Source organism: Pseudopodoces humilis, chromosome 10 (genome assembly GCF_049639895.1).
Source record: "Pseudopodoces humilis isolate 2021_Gansu_Grassland_sample_001 chromosome 10, ASM4963989v1, whole genome shotgun sequence".
NCBI lineage: Eukaryota > Metazoa > Chordata > Aves > Passeriformes > Paridae > Pseudopodoces > Pseudopodoces humilis.
In genome coordinates this window covers 29,509,587-29,534,632 of record NC_142209.1, presented here as the reverse complement: position 1 = coordinate 29,534,632, position 25,046 = coordinate 29,509,587, and the positions used below count along the sequence as shown (strand labels likewise).

The 25,046-nt window shown below is 52.4% G+C and overlaps 1 protein-coding gene across 6 annotated transcripts; it reads left to right on the top strand.

The window, feature by feature from the left end:
• Nucleotides 1-249: 249 nt before the first annotated feature.
• KANK4 (KN motif and ankyrin repeat domains 4) lies at nt 250-22,478 on the top strand. Of its 6 annotated transcripts, XM_005521307.3 has the most exons (11): nt 7,741-7,757; nt 7,908-8,078; nt 10,941-11,020; nt 12,374-14,194; nt 15,136-15,247; nt 16,455-16,664; nt 17,194-17,281; nt 17,660-17,879; nt 19,220-19,362; nt 20,209-20,409; nt 21,038-22,478. In XM_005521307.3, the coding sequence occupies exons 3-11, from the start codon at nt 11,005-11,007 to the stop codon at nt 21,125-21,127; spliced, it is 2,901 nt and encodes a 966-aa protein (XP_005521364.1). In that variant the 5' UTR covers nt 7,741-7,757; nt 7,908-8,078; nt 10,941-11,004; the 3' UTR covers nt 21,128-22,478. The 6 variants fall into 6 exon arrangements, with proteins under 6 accessions (XP_087916655.1, XP_087916656.1, XP_087916653.1 ...); XM_088060529.1 differs by lacking the exons at nt 7,741-7,757; nt 7,908-8,078 and adding an exon at nt 250-343 and having other exon boundaries at nt 12,377-14,194; XM_088060530.1 differs by lacking the exons at nt 7,741-7,757; nt 7,908-8,078 and adding an exon at nt 250-343 and having other exon boundaries at nt 17,663-17,879.
• Nucleotides 22,479-25,046: the final 2,568 nt, after the last annotated feature.

The window sequence follows — 25,046 nt, the reverse complement described above, 5'->3', positions numbered from 1 at the left end:
CTGCATCCCGAGCCCATCCCCGCAGATTTCCCTTCCCACCGCTCTCGATCCGCATCTGTGCAAACAGGATGAGCCACAAAAGTATAAATAAAGCGTTAAACTGAATACCGCGGGCATGAGAGAAAGTTAAAAAAAAAAAAAAAATCCCAAAAAGCAGCTTTCTAGCCTCCCACAGCAGCCGCTCCTGCTGGCTCCCGCTGTCCCGCCTGCAGCCCATCCCCGCCGCCTCGGGCCGGCCCCGCTGCCCGGGGGAGGGCACCGGGTCCCGCCCCGCCCCCGGGTCCGCCTCGGGTCCCTCCCGGAGGAGGCAGCGGGACCGCGGCGCTGCGATCTGCCCGTGCAGGTACGGCCGCGCCGGGCACCGGGATCCGGGCACCGGGAACCGGGCACCGGGATCCGGGCACCAGCTGCCGGGAGGCTCCGGGGCCCTGGGGCAGTTTGAGGCGGTTTGGGGGGGTTTGTGTCTGGGGGTGCTCGGGGGCATCGGGAACAGCGCTGGAGCATGCTCGGGGGTGCGCTGGAGGTGCTCCTGGGCTGCGCTGGAGGATGTTCAGAGGGATGTTGTGAAAGTGCTCAGGGATGCTCCAGGATCCTCAGGGAATGTGTGGGAGCGCTTTGGAGGGTGCTCCAAGGGGGATCCTGGGTGTGCTCCAGGGGGGATCCTGGGTGTGCTCCAAGGGTGCTCCGGGCTCTTGGCCCCTCGCGTGGCTGCCCGGGGCAGCAGCAGCCGTGGCTCACTCGGGACAGGAGTGTTTCCAGGAGCACCCCTGGCTCCGGGATGGAGGCACTGAGCGTGGCTGGGCAGCTGGGAGAGGGCAGGAAAGCTCCGAGCCCTGGTGGGACCCCCAGAGGTCACCGTGTGAGGGCTGGGGCATTGCAGTGGAAGTTCCCAGAGTTGTGTTTAGCCTCAAAGCCGAACCGTAAAACCCTGCCTGGCCATGAAGATGTGGCTCAGCCAAGCCCCAGCCCAGCCTCCAGGCTGAGCGTGGTCTCCCCCCTGCCCGCAGCCTCTCCCCGTTTCCCTGCCCGTTCCAGCCTCCGCACGGAGCAGCTCCCGGCCCCGTAACTCATTTCTGCTCTGCCCGGAGCTCCGGGAGCGGAGGGACGGGCAGCATCGCCTTTCCCCGGCTGTGCACGCTGCCAGGACGTTTCTGAGCAGCCCAACTCTGCCGGGACCAGGCGTGCCCCGGGCAGCTTTCCTCAGCTCCCAGTGGCCAGCTGGTGATTTCACTCAGGCCTAAGAGCTGGGGCTGTGCTCCGGGAGAAATCAGGAACGGGGAGCACTGATCGCTGGAGAAGAGGCTGGGTGGTCCATGAGGAAGTCGGTGAAGGCAGAACGTGGGTTGGATAATCTCAGCTGGAAGTTCACGTGAGTTCAGGACGGAGGAAGTCGTGGTCTGGATGTTCTGGCTGTGATGTTCACCGTGCAGGGGTGGAAATGTGTCTGGTCTCTTCAGGGATATCCCATTTTCCTGACAGCTCTGGGATGTGACACCGCCAGGATGGGTTTCTCTTGTCCAGAGCCACCCCAGATATTAAATATTTTAGTTGTGTTGCCCAAATGAAATTGGTGAACACCCAAAAACATTGCTGTGGTTGCTACCCTTGCCCTGCATAAGCAATGCTAAAAAATCAGCACTTGCCTTTGGATGTGTTTTGCAGTCTTCCAGGTGGCTTGTGTTTGATTTTGAATGGGCTAAATGGGCAAAGCTGATCTCTTAAATGATACCTGAGATGGCAAAGGAGGAGGAGGAACCTGTAACTTCATATTAATCATTGATTATTTGTCACTTTGATTGTAATATTTAAAAAATAAATATATTTACTGAAACGACAGTCAGCCTGACGAGCACGGACCTGGCTGGGGAGGTCCTGTGGTTGAGGAGGGGTCAGTGAGTGGATTCATTCAAACAGTCCTGGAGCTGGAAGATGAGATGTCAGGGAACCTGTTGCTGCTGAAGATGAGATGTCAAGGGAGCTTGTTGCTGCCGTGGGCTCTATCAAACTCCAGGTGCAGTTTCCTGTGAATGGGAAAACCATTCTGCTCCTCTCCAGAAAGTCTTGTTGTGAGGAAGGTTTTATCTCCCAGGTGTCATCCCCTCAGGAATATGACATTGCTTCCCATCAAACAACTCTGGCATGGCAGCCTTTCAGGAGGGAGAGGTTTGGTCTCAAAACATTCCTTGAATCAGGAGCAGTGTTGAGATCCTGGGACATGGCTGCTGCATGACCATAGGCTCATTCACGAGCTCGGTCCCAATTCAGGTCCCTCCCTTGGTGGTTTTACAGCTGCCAAATATTTTAAAAGTCGTATTTTCATCACTGTGTGTTGCAGCCCAACTCATCAAATCTTGGGTCTTTTTAAGGAAGCTTTGGGAGCAGCCACAGGGATGAGCATGGCCCAATTGATGAGGGGGAAAAAAGTCAATATGTGAAGTTATTGTATTTTCCATTTGGTGCCCCACTTGACAGGGGTTATGTGACTCTGCCTGGCTCCAGAGCAGCGGGATGCAGATTTTGGTCAATTAAACCCTGACCCCAACTCCAGGGGTGTGAAGGAGCCCATGGCTTGGGGCAGAGATCCTCACAGTGACACTGCCAGGGGACAGCAGTGGGGAGGAACTGGCTGCAGGGAGCTCCTGCTTCAACCCTGTTGATTTTAAACCTCAGTGGAGGTTTCTGGAAGCCTCAAGTCCTGCTCATCCCAGAGTTTAAACAGCACACGAAAAAGAAGGTGGTGTCATTATTAAGATAATACACTGCCCAAATGGAGAATTTGGTGGAATCAGAAATGTGAAGTATGGTGAAAAACCTACCCAGACACAGAGGTCTCCATCTTCAAAGTGAGAATATTTTAAATTCGTCTTTGCAGCTGGTTCCTCTGCCTGTCAGGGTTGAATGTGGTGTGAGTGAGAAAGCTGAAACTACACCAGCAATGTAAAGTCTCAGTGGCTGAGACTTGGTCAAAAACCTGGAGGAAAATCCCCATTTCCTAAATGGGTGAGAGGTGGGAAATCCTGCTCCAGAGCTCCCAGCTCCTGTTATCCACACAGAAATCACCAGCAGAGGAGGAAGGCGACACATCCACCCTCTCTACAGTCCCAATCAATGAGGACAGTGATTTCAGGTGGCCTGAAAAAGAAATTTTCCTGTGTGAAGAGGTTTTTAAACTTGTCAGGAGTGTGATCAATCCAAGTCTTGTTGGCTTGGGTCAGAAATCGATGTGAAATGGCTCTGTGTGTCCATGGAGGATTGCGGTGGTTGCCCAGGGAGGAGGAGAGAAATGCAGACAAAAGGGTTTTCCTAAAAGCACCTAAAATTTCCCACTTTGACCACGTGGGAGTTACTCAGTGTCATGGCAGCAAAGCTTGACTTGTCCCAAGGTCAAGGAGGTAGAAACCAGCAGCTTGGAAGAGACCAGAAGCCACAGCAGGGCTTCATTGTTTTCTCTCAAAACTTATGGGATGGAGGCAAAGAGAGTAAACATTAGAAACGAGGCAGCTCAGATATTTGTCTGCCTTCTGACTGTGGAGCACTTTTGTTTCAGGGCTTTAGGTGCTTTTTGTGATCGCCTGGCTCTGGGAAAGAAGACTTTAGGGAAAACACCACAGTTTTCAAGGCACGGGATAAAATCACAAGAATCGACCAAAGCTTTTGTAAGTCCTTGGCTGGAATGAGCTGGAGGTCAGTCGGAAAAGAGGTTATCAGAGGAGGGGGTGAATGTGATCATTTTCCCCTCCTGGTAATCCATAAAAGAAGGAGAGAGTTTGGATATCTGATACCTCCAGGTCTGACCCGTCTCTAATGGAAATGCTGGCAGGAAGCTCATAACATTTATTAGACAGCAACGAGCAGCTTTAATAAAATCAGTGTCCACACAGCTTTATTACAGTCGTTGGGAAAGGGGCCTGAAATGGCTGTTTAAGTACCAAGGGTTGCACACCCATGGCTTGCTGAAAGAGATCCTCTTCTTTATTAAGTGCTGCCGGGTTCATTATTCAGCTTCCTTGTGAACGTCTCCGTTCAAACCCCGGGGAGGCCCCACACGCCTCCAGGATGTTTTCTATGCGCACAGCCCCCAGCTCCAGCCCCATCCGCCTCCTCCTCCGCTGCTTTTTTTGCAGAGAGGGTGGGAGGCCAGCCTGGACCTCTCCATCATCAGCCACAAGCTGATGGGTTGCAGAGAGAGCTCGTCCCTCTCCAGCACTCCCAAATTGCTTCCAGCTCCGAGCTCTGCTCTGGAGATGCCCCGGGCAGGCAGCAGCTGAGGGAGTTTCCTCTTGGGGTGTGATAAGACCCCGGTGCTGAGGAGCCCCCATTGTCATCAGCCACATGCTGAGACCATCCACTGGCTCCAGGATGAAGGCTCTTCCCATAACTTACAGGTTTTGCATCCTAAATCCAGTCCTGCTCTGCCTCAGCACGTGCCGTGGGTGATACCAGCACAGAGGGAAGGCTGCCCAACACGTGTGGTGTGGCTGCAGGCTGGGATGGATCCGGCTTGGAAGCTTTCCCTCCTGGTGCTGTTGGGTTTATAGCAGTGGCTCAGGCATTGTCTGGTCTCCCCAGTTTAATTTTGGGTCTGCTCAGCTGCCTTCTTCCCCCTCAAGCTGCCATTCCAAGGGATGCTGTGGGGCACAGGACCACTGCCACTGGTGATTTTGTGATGCCAGACACATGTGGAAAGGTGGCTGGTGGGCTCCTGGTATTCAGACCTCATCCATCAGGAGCCCTGTTTGCTCTCACTTTGAGAAACCTCATGACAACTCCTTGCAAACCAGGACTTTAAACTGCTTTTATTTAGCTAGGTATTTATTTAATCCCACAAAGTTTTCAAACCTCTTTTTTTTTTTTCTCCTGGAGGGAAACTCCTTCCCGCGGCTGTGCCAGCGGGCAGCGGATCACAGCGGAGATCCCACCCGTGTGCACGTCCCCAGCAGACTGGAAGTGGGTTATTTTTCTTCCTCTGCAGTGAAAACAGAATTGAAAAATCCGTACAACAAATATTCCCCGAGAGGCCATTTTTATTCCTGGTATGTCCATTTGCAGTGGTAGCTCAGCCGGTTGTTGTGCAATCCAGACCGCCTGGATGGAGCAGGTTTGGTGTAACCCTTTGGGTGCCGAGGGTCAGCTCTGTCTGAGGGTCACCCTGAGGTGATGCTACCGCTCTGCTCAGCCCTGTGAGGCACATCTGGAGTGCTGTGTCCAGCGCTGGGCTCCTCAGGACAAGAGGGACATGGAGCTGACAGTGGAGACTGTGGGGATGAGGAAGGGCCTGGAGCATCTCCGTGCTCAGGAAAGACTGAGAGAGTTGGGCCTGGCCAGTCTCAAGAAGAGAGGACTGAGAAGGGGCCCCGTCCATGGATATAAGTATCCAAAGGGAGGTGTCAGATGGACAAGGATGGACCAGGCTGTGCTCACTGGTGCCCAGCAATGGGACAGGAGGAATGGGCAGAAACTGATGCCTGGGAATTTCCTGAACATGAGGCAGAACTTCTTTCCTGGGCAGTGACCGAGCCCTGCACAGATTTTACAGAGAGGCCACGGAGTTTCCCTCAGTGGGGATATTCCAGACCTGTCTGGACACACTCCTGAGCAGGGTGCTCTGTGATGACCCTGCTGGAGCAGGGAGGTGGCACTGGATGATCTCAGTTGTCCCTGGACTGCTTTGTGATGGACCCGTGCTGGAGAGGAGAGGGGGTGAAGGCCAAACCTGCCATCCCACAGGGATTCTCTGTGGGCAGGGGAAGGCAGTATCCAGGGAGGCAGCAGTGGTGGCCAGGAGGGGTGGATGGGATGGCTCTTGAGCCACTTTGGGGCCATCTGGTTCCTCTCATCCATGGGAGCAGCCGGCAGAGCAAACCCCCCCGGCAGCTGCGGTGCCTGATGTGAAGCAGCAGCAGTTTCAGGCCATGACCTCAGTTCTCATGCCTGGGGGACAACCTTGGTGAACCCCTTCCCCACTTCCCACCCTGCAGCAGCCCTCTTGGGCAAAGCTATCAGAGGCTGGATGTGGATCCATCAAGCACCAGCCCATAATTAATTAATTTGCGTGTTTTGACTCCTTCCCTTCATAGCTCCCGATTAAAAGCTTATTTAAAGGGTCACAGACTTCTTCAGTTCCAGAGGGATTAAATGTGGGAACAACTGTAGGTAATTGCAATGAGGAAATGCTCCAAATTAAAGCTTCCTGCTAGGTCTGTCCATTGGGAAAACCAAACAATTCTTTCAGAATGACTTTACATCAGCATCATACAGAAATACGTGTATTTTTTCTGTCGTGCTGCTTTGTCTGGAGAACACAAGTGGCAGAATGTGCTCAGAAAAGACGCAAAAGCGTAACTAAAGCAGAAGAATTCAGCAGAAAACGAGCCAACGTGCTCTGGAGTTGGTTTGGAACCTCAGGCTCAGTAATTGCTTGTGAAAGCAGAAAGCCATCGACACGGAGCCGTGGCCCCGTGCGGTGTGGGATGGAGCCGCGTGGGAAAGGCGGCATTTGGGAAAGGCAGTGTTTGGGAAAGGCGGCATTTAACCGGCTGCTGAAATTATTTTTCATTCCTTGGGTCGGAAGTTTAACCCATCCGTGCCTCGGGGAGAGCTGGCAAAAGGACAAACACTGCTGGTTGTCTACGCGTCCAGATACTCTGCTTCCTGCAAAGGCAAAACTTGTCTGCTTTTCTTCAAAGTTAATGTGTTAAAGTCCCGTTTGGGGGGTTGCAGGGAGCTGGAGCAGCGCCAGCAGCTCTGCTCTCACACAGTGACAAGATGTGGTTTTCCTCCATAGCGTGAGATTTGGGTTGTGCTGCTCGCTCAGCGATGGGAAAGGTGCTGTGTGATGGGAGTCCCCGATGAGAGCCCCCAGCAGAGCCCCTGGGTCCCAGGGGATGCCTCCACTTCCCAGGGTTTTCTTTCCCAGCCCTGGAAGAGTTTTGCAGCTCTGAACTCCTCGGCCTTTGCAAGCGTGAGGTTGTTGCAAGTTCAGTGCAGAGACTGAGGGATTTGTCCCTGTTGCCAGCCTGGAGGGGCAGCAATCCAGGATGCCCGAGGGGAATGCCAATGCTTGGGATGGGCACTCTGCCCGTCACTGAGCCACATGCCACGAGCACCCTGCCCAAAATCACAGAATCACAGACTGGGTTGGGAGGCACCTTAAAGCCCTTAAATCTCCTTCCACGCCTTGCCATGGGCAGGCACATCTTCCACTATCCCAGGCTCCTCCAACCTGACCGTGGCCACTTGCAGGGATCCAGGGGCAGCCACAGCTTCTCCAGGCAGCCCATTCCACGTGTCTGCTCCGCCAGCTGGAAGTTTGGATGGATAACTCCAGAGCCAGGGGCTGGAGAGTTTGATACGGACAGTGGCACTGTCCCCCCACCGCGGGGACACCGGGACACTCTGCCCGTGTGTCCATCCCGTCCGGCTTCTCCTGGAACTGCGGATGGATGGGGACAAGGGCGAGGGGCTGTGCCTGCTCCACACGTGGGAACGCGGCTCCGCCGGGAGGATTTGGGGACACTGAGCCCTTCTGCAGCTTCCCCCAGGCTGCGAGTCGCGGCAGCCGGCTGCGTTTCCTGGGGAGAGGCGCTCGTGGAATTGCTAATGCTCCAGCCGGAGGTGCAGCATGCGGAGGGCTGCAGCTGCAGCAGCAGGTACGGCAACAACCCCGCCGTTAATTATTGACTCTCTCTCCAATTATCAGCCCTGATAAGGAAGCGCCCCCCTCGACAGCGCTTGGTGCTCTGGGTTTTCTGGGAAAGGTAACTATTCCGTGGAAAAGTAACTCGCTTTATGCGCCGGGATTCGACTGTCCTCGTAAAGGTCATCCGAGAGCCGTGGGCTGCTCTGTTGGAAAATCAATTCCTCTTTTGTGCTTCTTGGTTTAAACTTGTATTTGCTTTCTGAGCAAGGTCACAGCTCAGCTGACCAACTTTGTAACTGCTGGAACAGGCTGGGGTCCAGCCACGCCACGTTTGCTGCTCCGAACCCTTCGCTGCCGGCTCTGGCCATGGGAGAAGATGCTGTGGAGGGAGGCGAGAGCTGCTGCTCCTCGGGGGGTTTGTAGGTGCCAGCGTGAGCAGGTAACATGACAAAATGCTTTGCTAACCAGTTTTTTCCTTTCACCACAAAGTGCTGGAGCTGCTGCTGCACTGCAGGAGAACAGACAGGCAGAGCTCACATCATGTTGTGTTACAGCTAACAGGACTGTGCTGGTGGATTAGCTTATCTGTGGGCTCAGGGTTAACTGTTTCCCAGTTAAAATTACTAGCAAGACACTCTGGGAGAATGGATTTTGTGGATGTTTGTGGTATGTGGTTGAGTTAATTTGTAATTTAAATGTTTGGGGGTGTCGTGGCGCTCTCCTTTCTGCTGGCTGGGGTGGATGGTGGAGCTGCTCACATTGCCTGGCAAGTGGCATGGAGTGAAAGAAGGGTTAAATGTGAGTGTAAAGAGCCAAGTGTTTGAGTCCAGGCTGGTTAAAAAGACAGCACATTGTCCCTGCAAACGGGCTGCCCCAGGGAATAAAACCACCACTTCGCTCTGTGCTGTTGCCTTCTCACATATTTGGCTTCTCCGTTTCCATTTCTTGATGTATTTATTCCTGCCTTGAGAAAAACAGCCTAATTCCAATCTGGATTAATCCTCTCTGTCTAACCAAGGTGAAAATCAGCGATGCATAGGAGAAAAAGAAATGTTGTTCATTTTATTTAATGGAGAAAACTCAGCAAATATAGAACCTGACAGAGGGTCAGGCTAACAGGTTTTAGCAGGATGAAGACGCACCTAAAGCTGTTGCCCTTCCTCAAATTATGGGCTGGACCCTGGGTGCAGGGGTCTGCTACTTCTGGCAGATGACTTCATATTTTAATCTCATTTTTCTTAGGGACAGGCATGGGAGAGCAGCTGTGGGGTCCAAAGAAGCACATTTTTGGCTCTAAGCCATCCTTCTCCGTGCCTGAGCTGCCCCAGAGGGGACAGGAGAACATCAGCAAGCTGGTTGGGTACATTCAGCATCCTTTTACGAGGCGATTTTGAAGAAGATTGGTCAAAGGAGAGTAGTCGTAGTGTCAATTTGGGCTGCAGAGTTGGGACCTGGCCAGCTCATAAATGATCCAAATAGATGTAATTATCTAGATATTAAAAACCATCCTATTCACTGGCTTTCCCCCCCACTTCTGAATAAATGACCTAGAAGAGTGGAGTGTAGCTGGTTAGGCTGGAATTGTCTGCAGTTGGAAAATTAAGGAAAAGAAACAACATTTGAGAAAGAGGCTGGTGTTTGTTTTGGCACGTGCTGTTCATTGGCAGGAGGAGACAGAAGGAGCTGCCCCTTGCAGAAGGAGTGTGGTTAATTGGAGAGCACATCAGGAGCTTTCCAGGAGCTCACAAGGTGCTGGGTGGGCATCAACGTGACCCTCTGTGATCCCAGTGGAGCTTTGGAGAGCTTTGATGTTCTCCTTGGGCTGGGACCTTCCTGATTTTCTATCAAGGCTGTGCATTGACCATAACCACACCTACCTGATTGACAACTAATTGTTTCTTTAAAAGGTTTTGATCTTTCAAAGGATTTGTTACAGAGTCATAGAATGGTTTGGGTTGGAAGGGACCCTGAAGATCACCTCATTCCATGGGTGGGGACACCTTTCACTAGACCAGGTCACTCAGAGGCCAGTCCAAGCTGGCCTTGGGATTTGGCAATGTCCTATGGTAACAATTCAGCAGGATTTGACTTCATTTTTTAGCTGGTCTTTGGTAAAGGTCAGCTGGAGCCCCTTTGTGGGGAGCTCTGGATCTGTGGTCAAGTGTTAAAGCCCTCGCTGAGGCAAAGCTCTGCAGGCAGAAAATGAGTTCAGACTCGAGTGGTTTGGTCCATGAGATGGGTGTGAGCTGGGGCTGGCTCAGCACAGGCTTTGTGCTGCTCTGTCCTGCCCTGAGAATGTTGCATAGCTCAGGGATGCACTGGAGGAGCAGGGATGGACTTCCAAGCGGCTGTGGAACCGTCTCTGGCCAGGAACCAAACTGGATACTGTAAGGAGAGTCATAAACAAACAACCTACTGTTCAGGAAACTCCCACTTCATCCTCTGTAGCAGAAATTAAAACCAGACCTTCTCCCTTGGAGCGTTGTTCTCCTCACACAAGCCAAGCACAGTTGGACTGTGATGTCCAACTGCCCCAACCTCCTTCACCCTTCCCTGCCTCCTCCCTGTGCCTTTCTAAAGGATTGGGAGGAGAAAAGCTTTACCCAGGACCTTTCTTGGTTTTTCCCAGCCTTAATTTCTCATGCTCCAGGATGGTCTCATGTGGGTCCACGTGATGGGAAGGAGCTGGAGGGTAACCCAGCCCAGAAATGGTGTGAAGATCTCAGTGCTGGCTGTGGTGGATCTCCACCTGAAGTTGTTCCCTGAGCTGAAGCAATTTGTCTGTGGTTCAGTGCAATTTGGTGAAGGTTCTTTTTAACAGCATGAAGTCTTGTCATTTGAACAAGATTCAGCATAAATTTTGAATCTTTGCTTGTTATGGATTTAAACAAAAAAAGGCAAACCAGTAATTTCTGTGTGTAGTTTATATCCCTGTTGTCAGGGATCTTTTATCATGTTGGATATCTCCAGCTCACAGGGGTCAGTGAAGGGTCCCTGTGCCATTGATCTCAAGTAATCCCAAATGTCTGTCTGTCCTCACTGGCCATCAAACCCTCTGTAATGCAGGGGATGTTTTACAAGGACCAGCTCCCTGGGATGTGTCTGTCAAGCACAAGTTGTTGCCTCTGGAAAAGGAGCTATTGATTTTAGCAGCTTCAAAGCTCTTGGACACCACTGGGCTGCAGAAGATGGGAAGTGGGAGGGGGTGGCCTTTGAAGACTTGTAAGGCTTTAAGGAGAGATGAAGTTCCCATGGCTGTGTTATTTTATTAAATTAAAAATATCCATTTCTTTTTTTTCAGGGGTGAAGTGACTCCTCAGCCCTTGCCAGAAGATGTTTAAGTGACAGCCCAGTTAGACCCCACCATGGAGAAGACAGAAGGTATGGAGCCTACAGGATGTTTATTTGTTCATTTATTCCTTGAAAAAAACCCAAAACAAACCAACCAAGCCCTGGAGTAATTTCCTTACCAGAAATGCTGTAAATAACCTGTTCTTTGTAGATGTGGGGCTAAGAGTTGAAAAATGCATCGTTCATTATTATGCATATTTCTTAAAAACTGCAGCAAAGCAGCTCCCAGCTCTAGATCAGCTCATATTTGTCCTCACATGCTCTGTGACAGATCCCTGCTCCCACCCTCCAGCTGTGCTCCTGTGCCCTGGGATGACCCCAGTGGTGCCTTCCCTCTGTCCTTCCTCTGACTTCCACCCAGACAGCGCCTCAGAATCTCAGTGATGCTCTGTGATGAGCAGCACCAAAATCTGTTCCAAATTGTCCTCATCCTCTCCATCTGCTCCACCAGGATGGCGACAAAGGGATCAGCCACGGGCCCTGGTGCCTCCTCCTCCTCCTCACTAAACCCAACTTGTTTGCTCAGAGGTGCAGAGCAGCCCAAACCACTGTGATTTCAGGGACTTGCATAAAGGGAACCATCGGTGGTGCAGAAGTTGAACTGTTAACCCCCAAGCTGGAAACCTGGGGGCTGTGGATGGAAATTTGCAGCTGGAGATGGCTGTGTTAACAGTGTTCAAGTGGGAGATTTGGGTAGAGAGCTGTTGTTTGCCTGTGCTGGCTGGGCGGGCAAACATGCTGACACCCATTTAGTGGTGATTTGCCTCAATTAGGAGCGGTGCTGGGAGCTGAGCTGGTCACCTTGAGATGAGCGTGTTCCGCATGGCCGCGGCTGGCGCTGTCTGTGTCCAGCCTCTCTGCCCAGATCCATCATTTTCAAGGAATAATTTGTGACCTGGTGGTTGCAGGTGAAGTGAGGCAATGATTTTCCTCCTTGGTGTGCACTGAATTTCCTGCTTATGCCACTGGAAAGTTAAAACCAAACCAAAAGCCTTGAAAAATGTCATTGTCATAGATTGATCCCATATTCTGTTATTGAGCTGGATTTATTATCCACCAGGCAGCTCTCTGTACCTACACAGACACGTAGCTCTGCCTGCAAAACCTGCTGTTTGCTTAATTGCCAATTAGAGCCATGATTTCAGGAAATTTTTGGCTTCCTCAGTGCAACAATTACCTGATGTACCTCTGGAAAACCAGATCAGAGCTTGGTGCGTGCCACTGTGTCTCTGCACAGCTTCACCACGAGCCTCCACGATAATGAGCTGCAGCCCCTGCCTGCCCAAAACTGAGATGAAAAGAAAAAAAACATCTTCCCCCTGCTCTAAGCAATTATTTTCCCCAAAATTCAATGATTTCTTCTTTTTCTGGGGGTTGTTCCAGCAGATGGCCAGCCACCCAAACCCGATGGGGACAGGGAGCAGCCCCGCAGCCTCCCCTACTCCTTGGAGACACCCTACGGCTTCCACTTGGACCTGGACTTCCTGAAGTACGTGGATGACATCGAGAAAGGCAACACCATCAGGAGGGTCCACATCCACCGCAGAGCCAAGCAGCCCAAATTCAACACCCTGCCCCGAAACTTCAGCCTGCCCGAGAACGGCTCCCGCGCCTGCTCCAGCGCCTCTCCCAGCAAGAGCTGGACCTCCACCTGCTCCTTCCCGCAGCGAAAGGCATCCCTGGGCGAGGAGCCCCCCCGAGCCCCGCTGCCCGCCGAGGCGGAGGAGCCGAGCTACCGCCGGAGAGCGCTGCTGGCCGAGACGCGGCGGCAGGCGGAGCTGGGCTGGCCGCAGGATGCGCTGCGGGCGCGGCCGCAGCTGCTGCGAGCCTCCAGCATGCCCGATGCTCTGCCCCCCGGCCAGACCCCCCCGGCCGGACCCTCACCCCTCCGGACCCTTCTGCAGCACCGCCACGACCAGGGAGGCTCCGAAAGCACCTCCCGGCCCGGCTCGGCCAGCAGCGCGGTAACCCCGCAGCGGGAGATGAGCTGGGAGCAGGACGGTTCCTTGGCGCATCCCGGCTCCTTGGCGCATCCCGGCTCCTTGGGGCATCCCGGTGGGGTTCTGCCGGGGCTGGGCCCCGTGCAGCCCCCCTGGCAGAACCAGCAGCTGCAGGTGGTGATGGAGAGCGGGGGCGAGGAGAGCGATGCCGGGAGTGAAGCAGCACCGCCGGCTGCCCCCCAGCTGGCAGAGGAGAACGTGAACCCTGCGGAAAGGCTAAGTGTGAGCGAGGTAGATCTGAATGTGCTGAAGGAAGGTGAGAAGAGGAATGTCCAGGATGGAGGGGACAAGGAGGGTGGTGTTCCCCAGGCTCCTGATGGTGGAGAGCCCGGTGGGGTCGCGGCACTGAAGCAGCAGATTGCTGAGCTGGAGGAGCAGCTGGCTAAGAAGAAAGAGGAGCTCAAGCAGGTCAGGGCAGTGCTGGAGCAGCAGGATCATGAGATCCAGGAGAAGGAGAAAAGCATTAAGCTGCTGGCCAGCTCCAAAGCTCAGCTGGAAGAGCAGCTGTGCCAGGAGAAGTCCAAAGAGGCTGAGCCGCGGTGGCGGCGGGGCAGCGGGGCCTTGCAGTGCCTTGATGCTGCGGTGAACACCGAGCTCTCACAGGTGACAGGGGTCAGGCAGGCCCAGGACAAAGGCATCAATGTCAATATCCCACTCTCCACCAGATCCATCGGCTGCGGTGCCCACGGGGCAGACGGCACCAACGCGCAGGCCGCGGAGGTGGGCGCGTGCGGAGAGCAGGGACTGGCGGGCGCTGGAGCAGAGGGACGTTCTGGTGAAGCCAGCATGGAGGCTGGAATTCCTGCTCCGAGCTTCACCCAGCTGCAGATCCACGAGCACCCCAGTGACGACAACCAGAACCACCAGAACTCCCTTGGCCCAAATGCAGGCGGAAGCAAGGCAGGCTTTGGAGAAGATAAACCTCGGGAAGGGCTGCAAGAGGAAGGTGCCCCTGGCCACGAGGACGTCCCGGCTGTTGACCCCATCGGGCAATATGTCAAAAAGATCCAGGAGCTCCTGCAGGAGCAGTGGCTGTGTTTGGAGCACGGGTACCCCGAGCTGGCCAGCGCTATCAAGCAGCCGGCCTCCAAGCTCAGCTCCATCCAGAACCAATTAGTTAATTCCCTAAACTCCCTGCTCTCTGCCTACTCCTCGCAAGGGCCCGTGGATAAGGAGAATTCCAACACACACTATCAACAGTTGGGTAAATAATATTGGCCGAGGCTTCGATGTGTCTGGGCCAAATATTTTCCCATTTATTCCAGTGTGGAGCAGGGTGGGGTGTGGTGGAACAGTTGTTGTCAGTCAGATCAGGAATAGTCTCGACAAACACGATGAGAAAGGCAAATCCCTGCACATCACAAGTTATGGATCTGACATGAAAAACAGCAAACAAAATTATGTAGGAGCTCATAAAGCAGTGGCTCATTTATATGCAGGATCAGCTTCCAAAAGCTGTCACACTGGTGGCTGTTCCATCAAATAAACATTCTTTTAATTCGGATTGGACATCTCAGTTTGCAAGAATATGAGGCTGGTGCTCATCTGGGGTAAATCACTGTAGAGTTCTCCAGAACCCAAACCAGTCAAACTAACTGAGCAACCAGGCTGGGAAAAGACCTGTCCCCGCTCATAGACCTTCATCTAAAATAATTTTAGCTTGTATGAAGATGGGAATCCAATGCCTGTTCACTGGGAGAGGGAGGGAAGGGACTTGCAAATAGACAAGTGACTTATTCCTTAATATATAGATGCTATTCAAAGTCCAGTGGAAAACCTCATCCATGTAGTGTTATAGCAGATTCATATAGGAATTTTCCAGTACATTACAACTAGGGAAAAAAAAACCCAAAACCAAAACAGTATTACAAAAGTAAAATCTATTCATAGGACAAATACATAATTCCCTGTCACTTCCTTTATATTCCCAGTCACCTGGAGAGGTTTGAGACCTGTATTAAAGGTGGCAGGGCAGGTTCAGGTTGTGGCCAGCTGCACCTGTAGTTTTGCAAGACATCAAAAGACTCATAACATGAAGTAAGATGCTTACAGTTATGATTTGTAGCTTGTTGCTAGAGGTTGGGAATAATTATTGCTAATTATGGCACGTCTGCTTAATTAATCTTTTATTTTGTATTTTGGTAGAAAACTCTCCAACCACAAGTCTTAAATCCATCATGAAAAAGAAAGGGTATGGTTTCCATGCAGGAGGCAATGGGACCAAAAAGAATCTCCAGTTTGTTGGGGTAAATGGTGGGTAAGCATCCATTCAGAAGATAAAACCTGCCTTTTAATGTGGAATGCCCTCTGTATCGCTGGAGAAGTCATTCCTTCTCCCCCTCTTTCCCCCTCCAAACCTCCTGATTAAAAGGCCAGTTGAAATGGAGCCTCTTTTCTCCCTTCTTTAATCCAGTACTGATAACCTGTGAGTAACCCCGTGAAGGAAAGGTGGTGGTGTGTTCAGAGCAGCGGGGACACGCTGGGGACTGACCCTCTCTGCACACCCTTCTGCTGGGGCTTCATCCAAAACCCAGCTGGGGAAGGTGGGAAGATCCCATGGGAAGATTCCCTAGGAGGATTCCCATTGGCCTTGGTGGGTTTTGGAGGAGGCCAGCACTGCCTGAGTGGGCACGCTGCCACTAACCTGCCCCCATGCTCCAGCAAAACCAACAGCAGTTGGGAAAAGGCTGCTTTGGTAAATGAGGAATTACCTCGGGGTGAAGGAGACTTTAGTTTGTGCTCCCCATTCCAGGTGTGTCCAATATCCAACTCTGTGAGCTAAGCAGAGGCAGCATCTCCTGCTGAGGTGTGCTGGCATGAAGAGTGCAGTGTCAGTGTCCCTGGGCTGGGCACACAGCTGGGTGCTGCTTTCTGCTCACATCCTGCTCCTCTGACTGCCCAGCTGCTGGCTTCTACCACATGGGTACAACTTGTAGGGACTGGAGGACTCTTGATTACTTTGGGGAAAGTTCTGGGGTCCATTAGAGTGAAGTGTTCTGTTTTGTGGAAGATATTATTAATATTAATGCTTTTAGACAAGCAGAGGAGAGATCTCTATCGGGGCTGCTGGAATGGTGGATTCAGCCCATGAAAACTCAGCTTTTGTCTCGTGCTCCTCGAGGCTGCCGGTGCAGCCAGTCCCTCCTTGCCACAGGGGCCGTGCTGCTGTCACCCTGCCACAGCTCCCAGCAGGGAGGCAGCTCTCAGCCCCTGCCCGGGCTGTGAGAGATGGACATCCCTCCAAACCCTGAAGTAACCTTGCCTGCTGCTCATTAACTGCTTCTGTCACACTCCTGCTGCTTAAGGCGCCAAACAAAGACTAACCCTGACTTCGGCTGTGGCTCAGACCTTTTAACTCGCTGCTTGTCACCCTGGGCTTCACCCAAGGCCCGTTGGAGTCAATGAGCCTTGGCCAGGCCCCGTGGCTGGGGAAGGAGGGAGTAACATGTGGTGTCCTCAAATAGCTACGAGACAACGTCAAGCGAAGACACGAGCTGTGACGACAGCGCTTCGGACGGCGACACCGACACCGAGGGCCGAGCTGGGGACCTGGAGCCCGAGCAGGCTGGAAGGGAAAGCAAAGAGGCTTCCTCAGGGGAGAAGAGTGAGGATGATGATGATGAGCAGGAGGCATCAGCAGGAGCAGCACCCTGCTCTCAGCACCAGGCTCACAGGTAACCAGGACACCGGGTGGTGGCTGCAGGACACGGGGTTGGGTCAGGGCTGCTTCTGCTGGTGGAACAGCAGTGCTGACCTCTGCAGGCAAGGGAAAAGGCATTAAAGTGCTAAATATTTTCTGAGTTACTGCAGAATCTAATGGGGATTGATTCAGGCCCTACACTTGACAATGAGTCATGTCTGGTGAGTTAGCTCATTTCTCCCCACTCATGGAAAGAATTTTGGTAAAGTTCTTTACAGGTTCAGGAATAAGATTTTTTTTTTCCCCTCCAACCTTAAGGATTTTTGTAATAGATGAAGTTGACCACACAAATCTGTGATTCTGGGCTTAAACCTTTGCTTAAGTGTTTAGCTTTGTATCTAAAATCTGTGTCAAGTCAACTTGGGACAACTTGTGTCCAATAATTTAAACACTTAAATGTGTTGAACATATTCCAACCTCATCTGCCTGTGTTCTCCTACTTGCTTCAATACCTCATGCAAGTCCTGTCCCATGGTGGATTTACCAAACTCTTTTCCCTTTAGATGCAAACCCTCTGAAGATTTCCTTGCTGCCTGCCAGCTCCTCAGTGAACACCTCCCAGAAATCAGGAGCACAAGCAACAAACATCTGGTACAGATATTCCCCAATCTCGTTTCAGACACGGTTCATGCTCTTTGTTCACTTTAATGGACAAGATTATCCTGATGGCACATTGCAGGCTGTGCCCTGGACAGCTTTGTGAAGGGAGGGGGGTGAGTTGACATCTGAGTCAGTTTTAGAATGGTGAAAAAGAGAGGAAAAGGGGGGGTAAAAAAAGGAAGATGAAGGTTTTATCTGGTTACTCATCCAAGTTACCACAGGAAATTCTTTTCTCCTCAAGTTGTAGCAGCAATCACAAACCCACAAGCTAAATGCTGGCTGGGTGGTGCCCCCAGAGCACGTGGGGGCAGGAGCACGGGCAGCCACTGCTCCACAGGGACAGTCACGGTGACACCTTGGTGTTTGCAGCAGCACGTCCTTGGCTCCATCTCCCAGGAGTGGTTCCAGGTGTCCAGCCACAAATCTTCCAGCCCAGAGGTGGTGGCAGCGTACCTGGAGGCGCTGGGGGACATCCAGCCCCAGCTGCTGGAGACCGTGGTGAACCTGCCCGACAGGAACGGCAACACAGCTCTGCACTACAGCGTGTCCCACTCCAACTTCCCGGTTGCAAAGCTCCTGCTGGACACGGGTAGGAACGGCCACCCTGCTCAGCCAGGCCCTTCCTTGGGCAGGGAATGGCTCTCACCAAGGGGTTGTGTCCCACGAGTGGTGCCTACACAGGGAACGGGGACATGGACAGTCCCAGACATTGCAAACATTGAAGGGAATCCAGGCTCCTCCCAGGGAGCTCAGTCAGGAGCTAAAGGAGGTGGGACAGAGGTGGGGCTGAGGACCAACAGCCACCTACCTGCAAGGGCCCCATCCAGGAGACAAACATGGAGGCAAGGTCCATCCAGGAGAAAAACAGGGGCCTGAGATCCATCCAAAATACAAGGATGGGGCTGAGGTCTGTCCAGGAGACCTGGCTGACCTCAAGACTGGCATCCATAGTCATCCATAGCTCAGCTCTGGGGCCATGGATGTAGCTGGGGGTCCCAGCTGAGGCTCCTCAGGGACATTAAGGCTCATTAGATCCTTCACATCTTGATGTTTTGCAGCCTGACTTTGGGGATGGCTCAGGGATGCTGTATCCAAAGGGATGTCCCTGATGGCCCCAGTCCAGTTAGGATGGGGTGGCCCCCAGCTTCCTGCAGCAGCCAGATCATGGCTTGGGGCAGGAGGATCAGACCCATGAGAGCACAAGAAACCCACCAGCACTGCAGAAAAACTCCCATGTTAAACTATTGAACTTCTTGTGTTGCAACGAAAGAACAAAAATCTCAGCTGAGCTTGTACAGGGCAAAAATGTGCTCGTGCTCCAAGAGAAGAGAGGCACTTTGGCCTTTTTTCATGGGCCGGACAATCCAAGAAATGTTTCGGAAATGGCAGATTATCATACACATCTATAACCCAATTGTTGCCACAGAGGCACAGGGAGGGAAGGGTTTGAGCAGCTGGTTCCTCAGGGCAAGGCTGGACCAGAGCCCTCACCCTCAGACAGCTCAATCCTCGTGGTGGAGCTGGAAATGGGCTCTTTGAAGTGAAAAATGAGTGAATTGGGGCCAGGATGTTTTCCACGCCCGTTGGGTGATGGGCTCTGCTGCTCCCTTGCCACGGGAGCCAAAGCAAACAGCCCACAGCTCCAACCAGCATGTGCTTGAGGCATTAATTATCCCCTTTAATTTCTATTTGTTGTGGTCTTCAAAGTTAATTGATTTGACCTCAACAGTTGTAATTAACTGTAGCACCAGGGGCCGTTTAATGCTGCGCTCACAAGCCTGGATATTTAAAACAGATAAATCCCTGTCCTGTGTCATTATGGAATAACTCCTTTTTCTGGGAATATAAGATTCCCCACGTTGTGTGACTCCCTCTTTCCTTTCTATTCCCTCTGGGTGATCCACCATGGGCTGGATCCATCCCCTGCAGGCACGTGCTGCCTGGACCTGCAGAACCGCGCCGGATACACGGCCGTGATGCTCACACCGCTGGCGGCCCCCGAGACCCGCCAGGACATGGAGGTGGTGATGAGGCTGCTGAAGGAGGGGGATGTCAACCTGAGAGCTGCCCAGGTGTGTGACAGGAAACAGCTGGGGGAATAATTTGGGTCCCTTACCTCCCATGGCAGCGCCAGGTGGAGACTGGGCAGCAGGTCAGGGGTTGGAGTTGCTGCTTCCCAAATATTCCAAAAGGAACCTCAGCTGAGTTGCAGCGTGGCCACCCAGCAGCTCCTTGGGAAGGGGTGTGACAGCTGGGGGAAGTGGAGAAACTAAAAAAGGCTGACATTTTTGCAAACAAGTTTTCCTGAAGTGGAAGTGGCAGCAGGGAGGAGCAGTGAGGGATGAATCCCAGGGCATGGGAGCCCCAGGTTTGCTGGTGAGCTTCATCAGAGTCACACATTTGGGTTTAGAGATGAGAGTGCCCTCATCCATCTCTGCTCCCAAACTGCTGTAAAAGTTTTTCCAGGTCTGAATTAAACCTCCCAGGAGGATTTGGAGAACCCACATCTAGGGGCAGATGGGCAGTTTGGCCACGCTGCTGCAAGGACCTTCCACAAGTGAACGGGTGTTTCTCACACCTGCTGAGGAGCCCCAGTGTGATTTAATAATAACATGCAATAGGATGCAATATTAATAGGAATTATTATCATCTATGTACCACACAATAAATGCTGTGCAGTGTTGATAGGTGGTTATGGGATGGGGGTTAGTGGTGGGCTTGGCAGTGCTGGGTTAAGGGCTGGGCTCAGTGATCTTAGAGAGCTTTGCCAAGCTAAATTATTCAATTATTCTATACATGCTATTATTATTGTTATTTTTATTGTTATTGTTATTATTGTCATCCCTGACAGTCTGAGCCAGCAGGGGTGTGGGAGGAGGTGGGCAGGGGGTGCTGAGCCTGTCCCTGTGACCCTGCAGGGAGGCCAGACCGCGCTGATGCTGGGGGTCAGCCACGAGAGGGACGACATGGTGCGAGCCCTGCTGTCCTGCCAGGCCGATGTCAACCTGCAGGACGAGGAGGGGACCACGGCCCTGATGGTGGCCTGTCGCCAGGGCAACGCCGACATCGTCAGGCTGCTCCTGGCCCAGCCTGGCTGCCAGGTCATGCTGACTGACAAGGTGAGGCTCCACGGCATCACCGCACCAGGGCGAGGGGGAAACTCAGCTGGGACCTCGTGTTCTGGGCAGCAATCCCTGAGGGGTCGGTTTTAAGTGAAGAAGTGAGATTTCAGTCCGTTTTCTAATCAGGGCATGGCTCTTAGGAGCGTACCCCTGGTTTTGGTGCTGCTGCCACGGATGGGGTGGCTGTGAGAGCATACTGCATCCAGGAGCATTGGTGTAACCCTGAAAAATCCCAGATGAAATCCTGGGCATGTGGAATCAGCAGAGCATCAGCTCCAAGAAATTAGCAGCAATTAATTCCTCCCTGAGAACGGAGCCTCTCTGTGGGGATGTGTGGGAAGGGGCTGGGCCGGGAGCGGGCGGAAATTCCTCCTGCTGGGCCCACAGGGCTGCGTTTGGAATTATGGAACTATTTTCCAATTAAACTATAATTTTATCTGAGACATGCAGGAGGGCACGGGGGCCGGGCAGAGGCACAGCTGGGCTGTGTTTGGTGTGGTTGAGGCCCAAGGGGAGGTTTGGGATGGTGACTCACTGTAAAGCAGGGAGGAACGGAGGGAGGGAAGATTTGGGATGGAGCAGGGATTCACTGGGATGGTGATGTCTCACCTCCTGTGTCCTGCAGGGTGGGAACTCGGCGCTGTCACTGGCCCACGGGGACATCGCCGCGCTCCTGCGAGCCCACATGGAGCTCAGCCCGTCCCTGTCCGTGTGAACAGCGGGCAGGAGAAGCCAGGATGGAGCTGGGAGTGAACAGCTCCTGCCTGAACAGCCCCGCTGAGGCAGCACCAGCGCAGCGGGGTCACAGGGGAGCAACCTCCCTGCACTATCTGAATAATGTTCTGTGCCCGATTCTCCTCATTCATCCCACTCACACCCCGGATCTGCAGCCAGTGCAGACTCCAGGCTCTCCTGGCTGCTCCTCCTGGGGCAGATTTGGCAGGTGAGCAACCAAAACGAACGAGAAAAGCACATTACAACGGCAATACTTAGTCTTTTGTAACCTGAGGTTATGGGTGTCCTTTTAATCGACTACTTAACTGTATCTCATTTAACTTGTAAGTGTGTGTCCTAATATTTATTATCAGCTCTTCTGTAAGTAGTGGCAGGCAGCGATTACTCAGTGTATGTAACAACAAACACAAGCTGGATGGATTGTGGAAAGCATAAAATCCTATTTATGTTTGCTTATGCGGGTCTGATGTAAGAATTAAAAATTAATGCTCTAGGAAAATATTTGAGTATGCCAGACCCAAACACGCAGACATTGTTTTGCCTGGGTTTGGAATTACCATATGGCTGTTATTTTTCCCTAATTAAGTTTGAGCTAACGGGGAAGCACAGCCCATTGACAGGCTCTGCTTCACGGCAGGGCGGAGCAGGGCATTCCAAGCACGGGAAGATCCCAGCAGATTCCCATCACAGGCTGGGGTAATGTTGTCCAGGAGCTCCCTGGAGTGGCTTTGCTGGCAGATGCCTTTTGGACCAGCGTTTGCTCGTTGCTTTGCCTCTGCTCAATTTTTATATTCCCAAACTCCTCCTGTAAAGCCAAGCCGTGATTTAGCTGCTGGAATCGGGTCTGCCCCACCATGGAGCACCCACAGGGTCCAGCATCACCTCAAATCAGGGTTTTTTCTTAAATCCCTCTGCTTCTGACAGAGAGGGAGGCCGGGCTCAGGCCCCACTTTTCCAAGCACCCTTGTTTTGCTGGATCAGGACCCACTGGGTGCTCTCCCTTGGCTTTCCTGGAGCAAACCCAGATCTCCCTGATTAGCTAATTACTCCTTTTTTGTAAGCAGAAGTAAATCCTGGACCACTGTGGTTGTTGTTAAGTCAGTTCACATCCTGACAAAATGTCTCTTGAGCTGCCTTGAGCCCCCATCTTTGCAGGGAGGGGAGAACAGCCCTGACCTCGGTTTTCCATGGAAATCTGCCATCTGCTCAATTTTCTTTCCTTTCTCCATGTTTTCAGTCCAGAGCATTCACTATCTCAGACTTCTGCCTTTTTTTTTTATCTATATCCCAAAATGCCTCCTTTATCTATAAATAAAATGAATTAAACCTTTCCCTGTGTGTGTTCCTGTCCCCATAGCTGTGGCTTTTCTGGGGTGACTTCCCACACCTGCACAGCACCAAACCAGTCATTTTGGAGGTTTTTCTTCAGGTCAGTGACCCACCCCCATCCCCAGGGGGTCCCTGCACAGATATGGCAAGGTGGGATATTTTTTTTCAGGAATTCCCCCAATTTGTGTACAAAAGCCAGCAGGACCATCTCTGCCAGGCCCAGCTGCAAACAAAAAGAGCCATAACACTATTTTTGGACAGTCTTCACTGAGTTTTTTTCTCTGACAGCTCCTGATCCAAACTTGCAGAGAAGAATTTTCCTGCTGCTTCCCTGAGGAAGGTGGAAGTTCTGGCTTCAGCAGAATAAATGTGGGAGATTTTCTGCTAAGCATCAGGGTGGCTTTGGGAAGTGCCTCCATCTGGGGACAGGGATTTTTGGGGTGTGCTGCAGCTCTGCAGGGAGGCACCACGGAGTTTGCTGCCTTCCCCTGCCCCCTCCAGTCCCCCTTTCCCTCCTGTTCCCATCCCTGCAGCCCAGGCTGGTTAACTGCATCCCCAGGAGGTTTTTTTTCATTCCTGTGCCTCTTCTTTCCTCTTTTGCCCTCAAACCATCTACCCAGGGAGGAGCAGCTCCCACAGGACGATCCCCTGGAGCAGCTCCTCTGCTCATGTGGACCCTGAGGGATCATGGATGGGTTGATGCTGTCCCTGGCATCTCCCAGTGCCCAAAGTTCCTGCTGTCAAAGTACCAGATTGCACAAAAAAAAATCATCTGTGGGATCTCAGTGTCACAAAGAGCCAGAGCCAGCCTTAATTTATGTATTCCAATATCACTGTAGAGATCAAACTAAATATAGGCAAGGAGAAACACACCCCCTGTGCGAGCACTGCGCAGGACAAATGGAGACAATTAAGTCACTGCAAGGAAAGGAATTAATCTAATGATCTTTACAGGCTCAGCATCCAGCAGCCCATCAGCTACAAAGGGAAAGAATGATGAGGAGCTTGGCTGAACATGATTTTTCCACTCTCCTTATGGGAATTTCCAGTGTGTCCCTTTCTTTTGCTGCAAGGGGAGGAGAGGAGACTCTGAGGGTCTCATCTGAAGCACCTCAGTGGTCAGACAAAACCACTTTGCTCAGTTTGGACAGGATGAGAGCTGGGGATGGAGAACAGAAGGCTTCAGGGAGACCTCAGAGCCTAAAGGGGCTCCAGGAGAGCTGGAGAGGGACTTTGGGACAAGGGATGGAGGGACAGGACACAGGGAATGTCTCTCAGTGCCAGAGGGCAGGGTTAGATTAGAGATGAGAGATAAATTTTCTGTGAGGGTGTGAGGCCCTGGCACAGGGTGCCCAGAGCAGCTGTGGCTGTCCCTGGATCCCTGGAAGTGTCAAAGGCCAGGCTGGAACAACCTGGGATAGTGGAAGGTGTCCCTGCCATGGCAGGGGTGGGACTGGATGATCTTTTAAGTTCTCTTCCAGCCCAAACCATTCCAGGATCCATCCAAAGAAAACCATCTCCTTTTGAGATGATTATCAGCTAGAACCTGCCCCATCAGCAGCTTGGACAGTGTCAGTGCAGCAACTCTCAGCAGAAGTTAACGTTCTTAGAAGAAACAAAAGAAACAAAGGCAGATTTATTTGCTGCAGGAGCAGTGTGTTGGGCACAGTGACTGCTCCTCTGCTTTGGGGTCTGTGGGGCCAAGCTGGCCCCTGTTCTGTCCCCACAGCTCAGTGTGGCAGGGCCAATTTGCCCTGTTTTTGCCAGGATGGAAGGCAGTTATCAGCAGGAGTGAGATGGGCCATGATTTCCTTCCCTAGAAACCTCCTTTCACCATACCCAGGTGTGTCCCTTTTGCAGCACTCCCCTGTTCACAGGGAAAGAGCCAGCTCACAGTTTGGGAGTTTGTCTTTCCTGGGCTGGGCTGAGAAGATGGAGCATCCTCAGAGCCTCCCTGGGGGTAGCTCCTCTGCCTGGGCCTCCAGCCCTGGGCTGTAGAAATGCAATATTTTGTCAACTGCTCCATCTAGTGCCATTTCAGCAGAAAAAGCATCAGAGCTGTGCTGGGGCCTGGGCAGCTTTCCCTGCCTGGAATCTGGAGTGGGTCCATGAGGATGTGCCAGGACCCAGCCCTGGCCCAGCACTTACCTTGCAGATCCAGAACCAGGAATCTTTACCCTGTTTTTCTCATCCTTCTCAAAGTGGGACTACAAACCCTTACATGGAAACATCTGCCCTGAAAAATAAAACATTCCTTATGAGCTCTTCAACTTTTTAGGAATCCCTGAGGTTGGATCAGGCTTGGAGCTACCTGGGGTAGTGGAAGGTGTCCCTGTCTGTGGCAGGGGGTGGGATGGGATGAGCTTTAAGGTCTGTCCCAACCCAAACCATTCTGGGATTTTGTGATCCTAAGTAAAGAGGGAATAAAGAGTTTATGCTACCACTGCATATTTCCCCTTTTTGTGCAGGAACTGGGAGCAAGCTCTGCTTCACCCCCACCAGACTTGGGAAGGCAGCAGAGCCCTCAGAGCCCACCTGGAAAAGGTTAAAAGCAAAGTCAGGGTGACCCT

What these genes read in the sequence shown, in the direction of transcription:
- KANK4 (XM_088060527.1), top strand. An exon ending in TCTCAGCACCAGGCTCACAG is followed by an intron (nt 16,665 to 17,193) that starts GTAACCAGGACA and finishes TTTTCCCTTTAG; the next exon opens with ATGCAAACCCTCTGAAGATT. An exon ending in AAAGCTCCTGCTGGACACGG is followed by an intron (nt 17,880 to 19,219) that starts GTAGGAACGGCC and finishes CATCCCCTGCAG; the next exon opens with GCACGTGCTGCCTGGACCTG.